The sequence below is a fragment of the Panthera onca genome, chromosome F1 (assembly GCF_046562875.1).
Source record: "Panthera onca isolate mPanOnc1 chromosome F1, mPanOnc1 haplotype 2, whole genome shotgun sequence".
Classification (NCBI taxonomy): Eukaryota; Metazoa; Chordata; class Mammalia; order Carnivora; family Felidae; genus Panthera; species Panthera onca.
This window is the reverse complement of record NC_138355.1, coordinates 16,833,617-16,850,623: the sequence shown is the minus strand read 5'-3', so window position 1 is coordinate 16,850,623 and position 17,007 is coordinate 16,833,617. Positions and strand designations below refer to the sequence as shown.

The 17,007-nt window shown below is 39.1% G+C and overlaps 1 protein-coding gene across 2 annotated transcripts in view; it reads left to right on the top strand.

Moving 5' to 3' along the window:
• Positions 1 to 17,007, top strand: part of VAMP4 (vesicle associated membrane protein 4) — a 41,660-nt gene that overhangs the window by 22,098 nt on the left and 2,555 nt on the right. For both annotated transcript variants that reach the window (XM_078440935.1, XM_078440934.2), the window contains exons 3-7: positions 2,248 to 2,294; positions 5,901 to 5,951; positions 12,604 to 12,704; positions 13,641 to 13,720; positions 16,363 to 16,414. In XM_078440935.1, coding sequence (XP_078297061.1) covers positions 2,248 to 2,294; positions 5,901 to 5,951; positions 12,604 to 12,704; positions 13,641 to 13,720; positions 16,363 to 16,414 — 331 coding nt within the window. The remainder of the gene's footprint in view (positions 1 to 2,247; positions 2,295 to 5,900; positions 5,952 to 12,603; positions 12,705 to 13,640; positions 13,721 to 16,362; positions 16,415 to 17,007) is intronic.

Below are 17,007 nucleotides of genomic sequence, written 5' to 3'. Positions count from 1 at the left end.
CACTTGTCTCCCCAGCAGGTGCAACTGTCATGTTACTTCCTTGCTTCACTCTTCCGCTCCCAGCTTCTAGGTTTTGTTAGAATGGTTTGGGGCTCTTTTAAAGCTTCTCCTTATATTATACCTTTTCTTTTTCAGTAGCTATAAGTAGTTCACAATCACATTACCATATTTATTCAAAATTGACCACACATTTTATTAGGTTCATTGATTGTATCGATCTGTCTTAGAATCTTTGCTCTGATTTAATTGGGTTTTGTTGTTGTTTGGGCTGGTGCAATTCCTTGAGTAATTTTCTCAGAAAAGGCAATAGGTGATGTATTTGTTTCCTATTGCTGTTGTAACAAATTACCACAAACTCAAAACAACACAAATCTATTATCTTCTAGTTCTGGTGACCAGAAGTCCAAAGTGGGTTTTCCTGGGCTAAAATCAAGGCTCTGGCCAGGCTGTGTTCCTTCTGGAAGCTGTAAGGGAGGGTCTGTTTCCTTGTCTTTGCCAGCTTCTAGAAGCTTCCCATCATCTTTGGCTCATGCTCCTTCCACTGTCTTTAAAGCCAGCAGTATAACATCTTCTATTCCCTCTCTCTCCCCCACTCGTCTGTCCCTCTTTCCTCCCTCTCCCTCCCTCCCTCTCCCTCCCTCTCTCTCCCTCCCTCTCCCTCCCTCTCCCTCCCTCTCCCTCCCTCCCTCCCTCTCTCTCCCTCCCTCCCTCTCCCTCCCTCCCTCCCTCTCTCTCCCTCCCTCCCTCTCTCTCCCTCCCTCCCTCTCTCTCCCTCCCTCTCTCTCCCTCCCTCTCTCTCCCTCCCTCTCTCTCCCTCCCTCTCTCTCCCTCCCTCTCTCTCCCTCCCTCTCTCTCCCTCCCTCTCTCTCCCTCCCTCTCTCTCCCTCCCTCTCTCTCCCTCCCTCTCTCTCCCTCCCTCTCTCTCCCTCCCTCTCTCTCCCTCCCTCTCTCTCCCTCCCTCTCTCTCCCTCCCTCTCTCTCCCTCCCTCTCTCTCCCTCCCTCTCTCTCCCTCCCTCTCTCTCCCTCCCTCTCTCTCCCTCCCTCTCTCTCCCTCCCTCTCTCTCCCTCCCTCTCTCTCCCTCCCTCTCTCTCCCTCCCTCTCCCTCCCTCCCTCTCCCTCCCTCCCTCTCCCTCCCTCTCCCTCCCTCTCCCTCCCTCTCCCTCCCTCTCCCTCCCTCTCCCTCCCTCTCCCTCCCTCTCCCTCCCTCTCCCTCCCTCTCCCTCCCTCTCCCTCCCTCTCCCTCCCTCTCCCTCCCTCTCCCTCCCTCTCCCTCCCTCTCCCTCCCTCTCCCTCTCTCTCCCTCTCTCTCCCTCTCCCTCTCCCTCTCTCTCCCTCTCCCTCTCTCTCCCTCTCTCTCCCTCCCTCTCTCTCTGGCACTTCTGCCTCCCTCTTTTAAGAACTCTTGGGATTATGTTGGGCCCACATGAATAATCCTTATTGATCTTCCCATCTCAAGACCCGTAACTCAGTCGCACCTGCAGAGGCCCTCTTAGCATGTGAGGAAACAGTCACGGTTTCTGGTTTCTGTCTTGGGGAGCTGTTATTCTGTGTACAAGCTGTGTACTATTGAAGTTCTTCCATGCGGGAAAGTCTGGTTGCTGCTCTTCATTAGGCTCCTTTTAGAACTTTATATCTTCCCCTTTTGGGGAGAGGGTGAGATCATCTTCATTTTAAGGAAAATAGTTGCATCTTATAAAGTAAAACTGTAAAGTGGTTTTTGTTTGGAAGTTCACATATGTGTAGAAGCTTATTTGTGAACTGTGAGGGCAGTAGGTGGACTGTGCCAATTCTTAAACCCTTGTGTCTCAGCTCCCAACCTGTCCTCTATACCCTTCTGTCTGATGCTAGAGTTGGACTCAGCAACTGCATTTCTCCTTTGCTGCGTGGCTTCCTATTAGGTTCTGCCAGTGGAGAGAGACTGGAAGGCAGGGGAAGGAGACGGGACTTAATGTCTTCCTGACTGACTACAGTTCTCAGTTCCCTGCTGGTTTCAGTGACCTTTCTACCGTGTTGTCAGTGATAGGATTCTGGTATTGCAAGCATTTTCTTCGGAAAGTTGGCAAATGTGGTTCTTTCAGCTTACGATAAAGCACATGTAACCACTCTTCCCTCTGTCTGGAAGCTTAGAGTTAAGAAATTTCACCAGAATAGAACTCCTTTCATTACTCCTCCCTGACAGTTTGCAAGACGTCTGAATCTGAAAACTCACATCTTTTTTTTTTTTTTCCCCCTCTTTTTTTGACAGAGGAATCTTTTGGAAGATGATTCAGATGAAGAAGAAGACTTTTTTCTGTAAGTTTTTTTTAAATAGCTTTATTGGAGTATAATTAACATCCAGTAAAATGCATATAGAGTATATAATATGAGTTTTGGTACATGTACTATACGCCTGTGAAATTATCACCAAAATCAAGTAATGAACATGACCGTCACCTCTGAAATTTCCTCGTACCCTTTGTAATCTGTCACTCTCCCAATCCCCAGGCAACCACTGGTCTACTTTCTATCACCGTAGTTTGTGTTTTCTAGAATTTTTTAAATGGTATCCCACAGTATGCCTTTTTTTTTCCTGGTATCATTCCCTTTGCATAATTATTTTGAGATTTATCCACACTACCCCATGTATCGATAGTTTATTTCTGAGAAGTATTCTATTGTGTGAATATACTGTAGTTCATTCATCCATTCACTTATTGATGGATATTTGTGGTGTTTATAAGTTTTAGCTATTGTGAATAAAGCTACTCTAAATGTCTATGTGCAAGTTTTTGTGTGGATTGATGCTTTCAGTTCTCTTGGGAAAATACTTAGGAGATAGTCGAGTGGCCGGTATATATTTACAGCTGTTTTCCAAAGTGATGCACCATTTTATATTCCCACCAGCATCGTATAAGAGTTCTAGTTGCTCTAAATCCTCATCAGTACTATATATGGTCAGTTTTTAAATTTTAGTCATTCTTGCAGATGTGTGGTGGTATCTCACTATCGTTTCAATTTGCATTTCCCTAATGACAAGTTATGTTGGACCTCTTTTTTGTGTATTTGTCATCCCCATATCTTGGATTAAGTACATGTTAAAATCTTTTGTCCAGGTCTAAATTTGTCTTTTTATGTAGTTGTTTATGTATTCAGGATACAAGTTCTTTGTCAGATGTGTTTTACAGACATTTACTTTTCATCTGGTGACTTAATCTTTTCATTTTCATGACAGTATCTTTTGAAGATCAAAGTGTTGATTTTGATGAAATCAATTTATTACATTTTTCTTTTACTGTTTTTGCTTATTTAAGAGATCTTTGCCAAACCCACGTTTACTAAGATTTTCTCCTATGTTTTCTTCTTCTTTATTTTAATTTTTTAAAAGTTTGTTTTGAGAGAGAGAGTATGCATGAAAATGGGAGGGACAAAGAGAGAAGGAGAGAGAGAATCCGAAGCAGGGTCCGTGCTGTCAGCACAGAGTCCAGTGCGGGGCTTGATCCCACCAGCCATGAGATTGAGACCTGAGCCAAAACCAAGAGTCGGATGCTTAACTGACTGAGCCACCCAGGCATCCCCTCCTATGTTTTCTTCTAGGAATTTTCTAGTTTTGGCTTTCACATTTAGCTCTATAATCTGTTTCAAGTAAATTTTTATGTATGGTTGAGGTAAGGGTGAAGGATAATTATTATTTTTTTATTCTTTTATTTTTTTTGGCATATGGCTATCCATCCAGCTGATGAAAAGATTATCCTTTTCCCATTGAATTGCCTTGATACTTTGTCAGTTAATTGATCTGATCAGTCATCTACAGTTATAATTAGAAAGGGCTGTCATCACATAGACCTAAGTTGTATTTGCAAAGGCAGGAAGGAGGACGTATGTGGCAGGAGTTTTCTCTAGAGATTGGTGTAGGCAGATGTGCCCCCTCCTCCCCCAAACATTTGTCTCCCTCTTTGTTATAATTTTGTAAGATTTTTGTAGAGGCTTTTCCCCTACATAAAAACATTTTATAAAAATCATTAACAACCATGAAGCAGTGAACAACATAAGAAACAAATCCATTAATAGGAAATAGTATCATTTTGGCAAGGTCAGATGATGTGGAAAGATACCTCCTACATGTGACAAGATTTCCCAAGAGTCACAAAGCTAATTGCCACAGTGGCAAATATGGTAAAAAGCCTTAGACCTAGAGCACTAGCTACCCGTCAGAAAGGACCTCGTATTGAAAAGGCCTCGTATTGAAAAGGTTACATAAATGATTCTCTCAATGTCAGCGAGATACCTTGTGAGAAACACTAATTCTTCAGACCTGCAACGTACCCCTGGAAGTCCACTCCCAATAATGTACCTTTTGCAGAGGGCCTGACAAGCAGCTAGCACACTTGCTCAAAATACAGCTTCCACACACTGTGGGTCTGTTTGGGTGTTGAAGAGGAGACAAACCAAATAAATTTTTAAAAAAGAAATCAAAATCCAGGTTTATCACCCAGCAGTTTATCAACACCCAGCAATATTCTCAAGAGCCAAAAGATGGAGCAACCTAAATGTCCATCAGCAGGTGAATGGATAAGCAAAGTGTGGTGTATGGATATAGTAGAATATTAGTCTTAAAAAGGAAGGAAGTTCTGGGGCGCCTGGGTGGCTCAGTCAGTTAATTGTCTGACTTGATTTTGGTTCGGGTCATGATCTCACGTTTCTTGAGATCGAGTCCCACATCAGGCTCTGTGCAGAGTGCGCAGAGCCTGCGTGGGATTCTCTCTCTCCCCCTCTCTCTGCCCCTCCCCTGCTCACACACACACACACACACACACACACTCTAACTCTCTCTCTCTCTCTCTCTCTCTCTCTCACTCTCACTCTCTCTCTCTCTCTTTCTCTTTCTCTTTCTCTTTCTCTTTCTCTTTCTCTTTCTCTTTCCAAATATTAAAAAAAGGGGGGGGAGGAAATTCTGACATATGTTTACAACATGGATGAATCTCCAAGAACCTATGCTAAGTGAAAGAAGCTGTTCACAAAAGGATAAATTTTATATGATTCCACTTATATGAAGTACCTAGAGTAGACAAATTCATGGAGACACAAAGCAGGATGGAGATTGCCAGGGGCTAGGAGGAGGAGGAATGGGGAGTTAGTGATTAATTGGTAGAGATCTTTTTCTTTTTTGTAATTTTTTTTTTTTCTAAGTAAGTGCTATGCCTAACATGGGGCTCAAACTCACAACCCTGAGATCAAGAGTCGTATGCTCCACCAACTGAGCCAGTCTCCCCAATTCTATTTTTTTTTTTAAGTTTTATAATTTATACCTTATTCTCGATCATCAGAGGAATGCTAATTACTCAAAATGGATTATCCACAAGTTTTTATTTCCCCAATATTAAAATGGATTGGTGGAAATGATACAACACTTGACTAACAAATAACAGTTTGAGAAATGTTGGTATTTTCATAGACCTGAATTTCCCGTTAGCTTTGTTGATAAATTTAAGATGAGCAACAAAAAAAGAGTGTTTTGAATGGATTTTTTTCTGTATTCATTTTTGATAATCAGCATTTATTATAACCTAATTCAAAGGTGAATTTACTTTTTCTGTCTATAACTGATCAGAAAGCTATTCATAGTCACTGGCACTCTTGTTACGATGTTTCAGAGTTTAGTGATTACAACAACCTGTGTGTAACTTAAGGTTATATAAACTCTATTTTCTCTGAAAGTTTTAACATTCAGAAGAATGAGGTTAGTTGTGGCCAGTGAAGTGCAGATGTGATTACACATCACGTTCCAGCAATACCAGTTATGTGTGGTTCCTTGGGGTAAATTACTGGTCCATGTTTAGAATTAAGCCTGATTGTGTGTATGTGCTTTCTATTTTTTATTTTAATGCTCTCATTAATATGTACTTGGTATTTTGTTTTCAGAAGGGGACCATCTGGACCAAGATTTGGACCTAGAAATGATAAAATTAAGCAGTAAGTTCCTGAGATACTCATTTGTTTAAGTGATTTTATCATATTTCTGTGTGGACTCAGGGTTGGCAAACTACAGCCTAGGAGCCAAATCTGGTTACTGCCTGTTTTTCTAAATAAAGTTTTATCAGAACACAGCCATGCCTATTTTCTTATTGCCAGTGGCTGCTTTCAAACTACCATGGCAGATTTGAGTAGCTGTGACAAAGACCTTATGGCCCACAGAATCTAAAATACCTATTGTCTGTCTGGCCCTTTACAGAAAAAACTTTGCTGAGCCCAGATGTAGACTGACTATAACTACAGGATTGTAAAAATCCAGTAACTTTCTATTTTCACAAGGCTACCTCTGAATCATAGCTAAGGAAATCTGGTGCCTGTTTGTTGGTTTTCTTAACTTGATTACTTTATGTCAGATGCATTTATTTAGCATAATCTCAAGGTCAGTTTTGGTTTAAATCTGTGCTTGAGTCCCATTTTCAGAATAATAGATGTAATATCATAGGTTTGGTTTTTGGAAGTGCAGTTGTTTTTTGTATCCCTCCAGAATGTTGTCATATCTGTTACTTATTCTAATACATATATTGATCTAAGTTTTATGGGTAATTAATTTTCCGTTTAAACCTTTATCTGTATATGTTGGTGGTGGTGGGTGATGGGTAATGCGGTAGTAAATGTATCTAATGTCAGAAGGATCTGAGTCCTGACAAGAAGGGAGACAGAATGGGCAGAGCAGTGAAACAGCTTTGAATACTAACTATGGACAGTAAACTAAATGGATTCGGGATCTCAGGAGGGATAGCCACTGCTCTAGTTCAGGCTATAGTTGGCACATAGTGGGAAGGGTGCTGTGATAGGAAATCAAGTTACTGTTAAGATACTTGGGCTTTAGTCAGGTAGCCGTTGGTATGAAGAAAAAAATATCCACACTTCACCTAATCCTAGCTAATGGATTCTGAAATCAGAACCAAGGTTCCAACAAACTGAGTTCTGGACAGGACGTTTTCATTTTCTCTTACTGTCTGACAGATTGCCCTGAACTTAACAGTCTAAAACAATACGTATTTATCATCTCACGTTTTCCATGGGTCAGGAGTTCAGTCACTGCTTAGGTGGGCTGTCTGCACAGGGTCTCACAAGCCTGAAATCAAGGTTTTGCCAGGGCTGTGATCCGTTTACTGACTGAGCTCAAGTAGTATTGACAGAATTCTTTTCCTTGCAGTTGGAGAACCCATGATACTTGCTCCTTCAAGGCCAGCAGAAGAGTCTGCTGCTCCAAGTCTCTGTTGGCCAGTAAAGATACAAAGGACTGCTTAGATTCAGGCAGTCCATAACATGTAGGCAGTAAAAGGAAGAATTGCCAGACCCTCTGGGTTCTCGGACACACCAAAAATGACGATTCCAAAACAAAAGGGGCCACATGGCTGTAATAGGAGTTGCAAGGTACCCTGTTACAGAGGAGCCGGTTCTGCACTGTAGCTCGGCGGTTTTATAGTCGGCAGATACGCCCTGCAGAAAGCCTCATACATCATCAGAACCCAGATACGCCCTGCAGAAAGCCTCATACATCATCAGAACCTGGGAGGTGGTAAGAAATTGTCTGTGGACAATCTTCTAGGGAGATGAGTGGGAGATGGCTTCACAAGCCATCCATCTTCTCATGTCCTGGGAGGGTTACAAAACATTCAGGGTCATCAGGATGCCACGGCAGAGCTGTTCCTCTACACTGAGCCAGAGTGACTTCTGTTCCACCCACGTAGTTCTCATACCTAAGCTGCTCTAGAGAAAAGGACTCCCCTGATGACACACTTGTTTTTTGTCCTGCCCATATGCTTGCTTTTGTCTCTGATATCCTTCTGCAGAGTGAGCCTAGTACTGAGTATGGCCTATTGAGTCTTCTGAATATGATTTTCCAGCCGAACCCCAAACCGCTGCTGGTTGTACCAAATAGGCATTGCAAACAAAGCATATGTCTATGTGAACAAGTGCCAGGCACATACACATGAATATGTATATGTACATATTAATTAGCACAATATCTTTGGTGATCACAGAATTTTAGAAAAGTAAGGAATTGTTGAGTAAGTATAATGGTTCTCACTCTAGAGCTAAAATCTTGCCAGACTTAAAAGGTGGTCAGTCATCTAAACCTTGTGGGCACAGACTCATGGATGCTTATTTAACCAGGGCATGACTCCATGTGTGTGCCCAGAATGCCCCAAGATGGCAGAGCACAATCTACCAGACAGCTTGCCCATGGACAGATACCTGGCATTAGTCGAGTAACCAAAATTGTTAGCGCTGTTAGCGCTGGTGAGTTCTTTAAGCTGTTATCACCATGTAATTTATAACATTTTAATACAGGGTGTTTCTTGACCTCATGGATCAGCAACATTATTACTTTGAATTCGATTGGCATGTTGCCACCAGATTATTTTCACAAAAAAATATTCAAGTGTTTGAGGGAAGATTTTTTTCTGGTTAGATTTAAAGTAATCACTTGCCTGTATAAAATGTATGATTCTCTTTGGAATGTTTTCTTTGCTTTTAAGTTAAATAATAGCTTTATAAATGCAACCCTAATGGATTACAGTCATTCTCTGTTCTGGGTAGAGAATTTCCTAACTATAGTCTTGGTCCAATCAGTTTAACTTTATAAAAAGGCCCCCAAGGAATGTTCCATGATGTAACAGCAATATAGTTGCAAAAATACAGCATAACTTTAAACCTTCTTTTGTTAACAGTACCTTAAAAAGCCACAAGATGGGGATGTTAACTGTAAAAATAAATATTTTCTTTATAAAATAAGGGAAAAGTGTTGCTGAGCACTTTTCTCTTCTTAATGGAAGAACACTGACAGTAAGCACAGGCTAAGGGTTAGGCATTGTGCTAAGCGTTTAAACATTATTACATCTAATTCTCACACGTGAGAGACGATCATGTGGGAAAATATGAGGCTCCAAGAGGTTTGTGACAGACTCCACAACACCGCAGCTTCCCTGTTGATTAGAATAGGGACGTTTCAGGAATACAAGTTGTGTCAGACTCTAAGGATGACTTAAGTCAACGTTGAAATACCTTTTCCTTTCTGCATGTTTTATCCTTTCCTGGGTATGTTCTCTCTTGTGTCCTTTCTTCTACCATCCGACTCTCCTTTAACTGGAAATGATATAAATCTCCACACCCTCCTATACAAACTTGCTTTTCCTTTGAGTTCTTAATTTTTTCTTTCAGTCAATGCTCATCATCTACGGACGCTCAGTTGCTCAAATTATAAATCTAGAAGTCCTGCACCCTTTTCTTGCCCCAGCTTCTTCACCAATGTCCAGTGAATCACTCGATACTTGAAATATCCCCTCCTCTTACCTAGAACTTTCCTACCATCAACCACTTTCATTACTCTGCCCAGTTCATACTTCTCCCCTCAAAACTCAGTACCAGGATCTCGACGCCATCTCTCTCTGATCCAGGCTGAATTCATCTAGGCTGCATGACTGGTACCATGGGCTTCCTTCCATTGTGGCACTTAACACATGTAGTATAATCATGGATACCAGTTTTCCCCAGTAGACTGTAATCTTTCTAAAGACTGGACTTAAAACCTTCACATTGGTGTCCTCAATAAATAGTATCATAATAATTCCTTAATAAATGTTTTTTGAATGAATGAGATATTTCATTCAGATCCGAAAATATTTGTTGAATGCCTACTGGGCACATTTCACATGACCTAGGAAATAAAAGGACAAGTGGGACAGTCTCTGCTTTGAAGGCATTTGAAGTGTAATGATGAGGATAGGATCAACATAAAATACAAATAGAACCCAGTACTGTTAACTGCTGTGAAAATGTAAAAGGTAATTGCAAAATATGTTATTGCTTGTTTTTAAAAAATTACCCTTTATATTAAAACAAATAGATAATTTTCTCTTCTATGGAAGTTGTGTTCTGGGCATGAGAACATCTTAAAATACAGAAACCCAATTATGAGATTGTCCATTATTAAATAAGGGTTTTATAGTAGCTGGATTGAGTGTCATACCAGTGGATGGTGAACTTTATTTTGCTTTAGAATCGTGTAGTGTATTAAATGTCTATAGGAGCCATCATCTGATCATGTGTAGGGCTGCAGCACATGTTGTCCATTCCTACCCTGCAGAACCGCCTTACTTTAGGCTGTTGTCATCTCCTGCAAATGTTGAAGATAGCTACCTGGGTATTTCAAAACTAGTTGTTGATGAACAATAGCTGTGTTTCTGTTACAGTTGTCACAGTGAAATGGAGACCTCCAGGGGCGCCTGGGTGGCTCAGTCGGTTGAGCGTCCAACTTTGGCTAAGGTCATGACCTCACAGTTCGTGAGTTAGAGCCCCGCATTGGGCTCTGTGCTGACAGCTCAGAGCCTGGAGCTTGCTTCAGATTCTGTATCTCCCTCTCTCTCTGCCCCTCCCCAACTCATGCGCGCCCTTGCTCGCTCGCTCGCTCGCTCGCTCTCTCTCTCTCTCTGTCAAATATAAAAACATTTAAAAAAAAATGAAGACCTCCAGGTATACTGCCTCATTATATCTTCCTCAGGTAACTGGGTATGCTTTTGCAGGATTTATACTCAAATTGTTTGCTTATTCAACAAATGTTCATTGAATGGGTACTCTGCTCTGAGCACCGTGGCTGGTACTAGGGCTGCAAAAGTGAACAAGATAGGCACGTTTTCTGCATTCATCGAGCTTAGTGGGGGAAAGGCAGAAAATCGGTATGTACTTTCACTTAGTGTTAAATGCTCTAAATGGAGAAGTGGGATGGGGACGGGCTGTGTCACAGCTCTAAGAGTTAATGCAGTACGCTCCTGGCACATTTGAACTTAAGTTCCATGAGAGCCAGAATTGTCTGCTTTCTTCAGTACTGTCTTCCCAGTGCCTGAAACAATACGTAGTGGGCTCTCATTAATTATTAGATATATTAATTAGTTGCTTAAGTATTTGTGCTATTGTTCTTAGATAGGGTGAACATCTTTAGCTCTTTGTTTAGATGGTTAGGAATTGCAACAAGACATCTTAGGGATTCAGGGACTTGTTAGATCTTTTGGGCAGAAGAGAGCTTAGATCTGCTTGTCCCAGCTTAGATCTGCTTCAGTCTAATATTCAGTAGAATCTGAGGCACAGAACTCTGGGGAGCTGTGGTGAACCCTGAGTCTGTGTGTGGATAGTCAGTGGGTATACCATAAGAAGGAAGGACTGTCATCACACATAGCAATTGCTACTTGAATCTGAGACTACTTCTGAACCCACCTATGTCTAATGGGGCCTCCATTTTGATTTTAAAGCAAATTTTTTGAAGATACAGCTCTGTGATAGGGAAGAGATAGAACTCTTTTTTAAAAATTACGCATCCATGCCTTACTCCTGACTCAATGGGTTAGTTTGAGGGGTAGTGTGGAATAGAGGACAGAGACAAGAGGTGTATTGTGAGTTTTTTTTAAAAAACCTTATAATTGTGACATTGTGATAATTGACACAGTTCTTTCTTCCCCAACTAGAAACAACAATTACATGTCCTTATATATGCCATATATATAATATATATGTATATACACACACACATACACACTATATAGTGTATGTACATAGTATATATAAAGAGATATATAATCCAATGCATTTTAAACGTATTTTGAGTTGTAAGAACCATGAGTTCATTTTATTTCTCCTTTTAAATATTTCACTGGTATGACAATTTTAAGAAGTAATTTAAGGTAATTTTTGTGTAACAGAACAGAGGAAAACTAAACACTGTAAGTTACTTAATGCTTCTGTGTTTATGTACTTGAAGCTACTCTTGAGTGAGAGCAGGCAGCTAAGAACCAGTGAAGATGAATCCTGACACGGGGCTCGATCTCCCGACCCTGAGACCATGACCTGAGCCGAGAAATCAAGAGTCAGATGGATGCTCAACCGACTGAGCCATCCAGGCACCCCAAAGATTAAATCTTTATTAGACAGTCTGAAATTTGGTTAGAACAGGCCCTCATCACCTGACATAAAGGAGGAAATTATATTTTCATTTTGAAAAACAGCAAAACAATTTTTCCTTTCTGCTCTCTCTTGGCCGCTTCAAAACCTTTCCAGGTGTGCCAGTGTCTTAAACCCTGTTTGTTTATGAGAAAACTGATGAGCAGTGAATGGTTATAGCCCCTGATTATCAGTGTACATTTCCATTTTGGAAACTGAATATTTTCATAAGCTGATAACATCCTAGGCAAACTCCTTTGTTAGCCTTAGTGTATAAACACAGCAGAAGTACGTTATAGCTGTGTCTGTGATGCCCCAGTAGCCTGTTGAAAAGCAGATTAAACTGGATTAGAGTCAAGCTATTTGACTAAATTCTAAAATCACTGGACATTCTGGCAGTACATTTAATTTGCAGGAACAGGGCTAAAAACAAACCATCTTTAAGTTAAATATTACTTTTACTTATCTTTAATTGCCTGGGTATTCAAGCCCACAAATGGAAGGACATTGCTACATAACCTTAAATGTTTTGAGTTGAATAATTGTCTGAGAACTTGCTATTTTTTATCATGGAAGTTTTCTAATGAAAGTTTCAGCAATTATAAAATTCTTAAAAGAAAAAAATAATTTTTAAATCTTTCTTTTAAACTAGTGTTCAGAATCAGGTGGATGAAGTTATTGATGTCATGCAAGAAAATATTACAAAGGTAATTGAAAGAGGGGAGAGACTAGATGAACTACAGGACAAATCAGGTACAGCTACCTCATATATTTCTTGATATTGTTAATCTGTGTTTTGATAGTTTTTTCCTCCTCACATCCCTCTAGCCAAAGTTTAGGAATCTTGATTTAGGACAATGATATTTGGTCCTTAAGTTTGTGATTTTAGTACTTTAATTTTAGCTCCCTTTATTTGAATCATCTTACTGCATTATTTGTTTGGTTGAAGATGGAAATTTTTTAAATTTATTGTTGAATAGAGTAGAAATTTTTTTGCCTTATTATGTTGATATGCTTTGTGTTTCTCATACTCTCAGGGAGGAAGTCTAATCACTTATTTTCAACACTTATGTCAAATTTAATCTGATGTTTTTATCTTATGCTTTTTCTGGCGACTCAGCAACATTTCTTTACTGACAAACGTTAGTCTCTCTTGTAACAGTTGCTGTCACATGTTAGGTATTCAAATATTGTTTCAATGATGAATAGCTAAATACCTGATTAATCCTGGACAGACTTGTCTAACCAAAAAACTTAACCACTTTTAAAATTCATTGTTTTCCTTCAAAGTCAGTCTCTTTTTGTATCTTCTAAGAATCTAACCTTCTCCACATGTAGATTTTTTTTCTATAGGTGTATCAAGTACTTGAATTTTTAAAGAGTATTTTCTTACCAGAACTCATATGTTTATGTGAAAACATTGAGGGCCCTGGGAAGACTTCTCTTAATCTTACTGTAAAAATGGGCTGAGCAAACTGACCTGTACTTTTGTGCACTTTTTGTGCTCTTTCTTTTCTCCCAACACGGATTGCCAGTTTGTGGGTGGAGGAGAGGGAGGATGTTGTTTTCGTGCTTAAAAGGGAATGCATTTGCAGAAGTAGAAATTAATATTTTCTTGTCTTTGTGTGACTAGATAAAAGAATCCTGTTATGTCGTTTAATCCTTCTCTCCATCCTCTATGTGATATAGAAAGCTTATCGGATAATGCAACTGCTTTTAGCAACAGATCGAAACAACTTCGAAGGCAAATGTGGTGGCGTGGATGCAGAGTAAGTCAGAAGCTATTGGATAAGTGGCCCAGCATCTCAGGTGGTCTTCGAAGAATATAGGGCCTCTAGATTTGAAGCTCTGGGGGGAGGGCAGGGACCACCGCTGCCTTGCTTCTTCTATCTCCTGAACTTGGGATGTGCTGGGAGTCAGTAAATATTTGTTGAATAATTGATAGCTTTGGGGACAGGAATACCTAAAGGAATCAAGCAGTTCCCAAAGGGATGTTTCCATGGATTTCGTCACAGAAAGTAACCCACATTTTATTAATGATTTAGCTTCTTGTGGACTTATTACCTTATAAGAAATATAAATTTTTCATCTAATTTATTATTAGTACCTTTTTGGAGCCACTTCTAGCATTATATAGAAATATTTAAAAGATGGAGTGGAAGCTAGAGAAAAAGAATTTTCTGTTGAGAAAAATAAAAGTAGTTTATATGTCAGAATCCATTATGACAAATGGGGCTTAAAAAAAAATCTCACTATCCTTTATTATTCCAGAGAAATAAGAAATAAAAGAGAAATGTTTAACAAGGGGAAAAAAAATGAAAATCAGTACATAATAATATATTCTTAACAAAAATTTTATAGGAATGAATTTACCTCTTAAATATGGCTGCTAATCATTGAACAGAAAATGCTTAAGATTTTATAGTGAATTTCATGTCATGCGAGCAGTTTTCTTTTTCCTCCCAATTCCACGTGTCATTTTTGGCTTTGTTGAAAATCTTAGACATAAACTCACTGTTTTTAATCTCTCACTTTCAAGTTTAGTGATAACTTTCTAAACTTGGCTTTGCCATATGCTAAGAATTTCTTCCCAGGGTTGTTGTGGAGTTACTTATTTTTGTCTACCTGTTAGGTCATCTTAGTTTCACAAATAGAACTGAGGAAGGGAACATGTTTCATTGTTCCCCTTGTCTGGAATTTTAATTTTGTTGTCAATTTGTATCCTTTGAAGAATAAATTTTCCATTTTCTTTTAAGTTTTCCATTTTCATAGAAATTCTCTGTTCTATAACCTGGTTTGGAAGAGCAAAGGGTCCACGAGCCACTCACTTTCCCCATACGTACACAGGACCCATTTGTGTAGCCACAGAAAGATGATCATAATGTGCATTGTGACTAGCTTTTTTTAGCCATATCTAAATATCTAAATTGTGGTTTTGTACTTACTGGATTTCAGATCAGAAGATCAGAGGAACAGTATGCTTTTAAGGAGAAAAATGAAATTATATTTTTAAATTATATTTCTGAATGGTCCCTATGTCACTGCCATTTTCTCGATTAACTTTAGGAAAGGCTGAGAAAAGGGATATGGGGACAGAGCACAGATCGGAAGTTGCCAATGTCTCAGGGCAGGGAGGTGGATACTGACTATAACTGGGTATGAGGGAATTTTGGAGTGGTGGAAATACCTTATGTTTGACTGGTGGTGGTGGCTGACAACTATATCTTTGTCAAAACCCATCAGAATGAACTTTAAAGGGTGAATTTTATTCTAGAGAAAGTGTATTTCAATAAATCTGACTTTAAAAATAAGTGAGCAAAATTAATCCAACAGGTGGGGAGGGAGAATTTCTACATCTTTTGGTTATCATAATGTTGATAGGCACCTGGTGTCCAAATTGCAGAGCTTCCATGGCTTCTCTTGGTCACTCTGCTTTTCTCATAAGTGTAATGCCACTAAAATGTTACCAGAAACATGTTTCAGGAACATAACAATAGCTACTTCTTGTTGCTATTTCTGATACTCCTAATGTTTCATGTGTTTATAGTAGCTGGGCATCTTTTTTTTTTTTATTAATGAACCATCTTTAATCAACTGAGAAAGTTTGATGAAAACAAGACTTTCATTTGAATTCATCAGGAAAATCAAACCAATTTATAGCTTATGCATGTTAGGATTAAATGAGGAATGTGACCATTTTATAGAGAAGTGACCTGAAAATATTAAGCAGCTGACTGTGGACTAATCTTAAGAGGTTTCTGCTCTTGCTAATGAATTTGGATGTAAATTTAAAAAAAAAAGAAAGTTTCTGCTCTCAACTGAGAAACTGGCACACAGAGTGCCCTTAGGCAAGCCACTTATTAAATGAGGTTATTCATGAAGAATTGAAATTATATTCCTCAGAATGGAGACAAAAAATGCCAAGAAGAGAGTAAGGGAACAAAGACCAACAGAATTCTCATATACTTTGAGTATAAGTGTCATAAAAAACGCTGCTTTGTATATAGTGAATCAGTTGTATTAAATGCCTTTGTTATTCACCATATCCTGACACTTTTGAACAGAGTTGCTAAAATTTCATACTTTTCCTGGTCTCATATTAGAAAGAAGCATGAGAAATCATAGACAAATGTTCAGGCTCTTGAGGGCTTTGATTGTTAACTGTTTGCTGTGCAGTAAGTACAGCCTTGGACAAAATCCAGTCAAGCAAAATGCTTGAATTTGGGAACTCTGATTATTTACAAAAAGATGCAAATAGCCAGCAAGTTCACATGAGAAAAAATGTGAAAAGCTTTCAAGGATTGAGCCTGTTCATTGATGAGTTAGTATCATAAATAGCACTGCAGATAATCTTGACTTTATTAACAAGTCAAACATTAATATCTATCTTATGCCTTTTTGTGTGTTGTAGATAAAAGCCATCATGGCTTTGGTTGCTGTTACCCTTTTGCTAGTGATTATCAGTAAGTATTTATTGGACTAGTAATTTTGTGTGGGGCATTATTTGTTTTAGAGTTCATTTTAATTTCCCTTTTAACTTATTTTCAGTTGACCCAGTATGACTAATGTCAGGATTGAGTAATGACTTCTGACCCAAGTCAGGACCTCTTAACCTAGGATCTGTAGCTCTGACAATGTTTGTAAATTGTATGTAAAGTTTTACATTTTGGCATATGTACATTTTTATGGGAGAGAATCTATATCTTTTATCAGATTCTCAAAGAGAACTTTCTACCCCCCACCCCCACCCACAAATACAGGGCTAAGCTCTTTGTTTGAGGCCAGATATGGCTACTCTTACACCCATTTTCTATTACTAACTTTAGGTATGGAAGCTTGTATTTTGTACTATGTTTGGAAGACAAATCCAGATAAATTTTCACCATATGATAGTTTTTTGTTTTGTTGCTTTTTGTTTTGGATTTGAACTTGATTTCAGGCATTTAAGCATTAGTCTTCTCCTTTCCTTTGTATTCTTATTAAAGTCGGGTCATTTTTATTATCTCTTTTTCTCCAAAGCCTCTTTACCTATGTTTACAGGGATTTTTATGAAGAT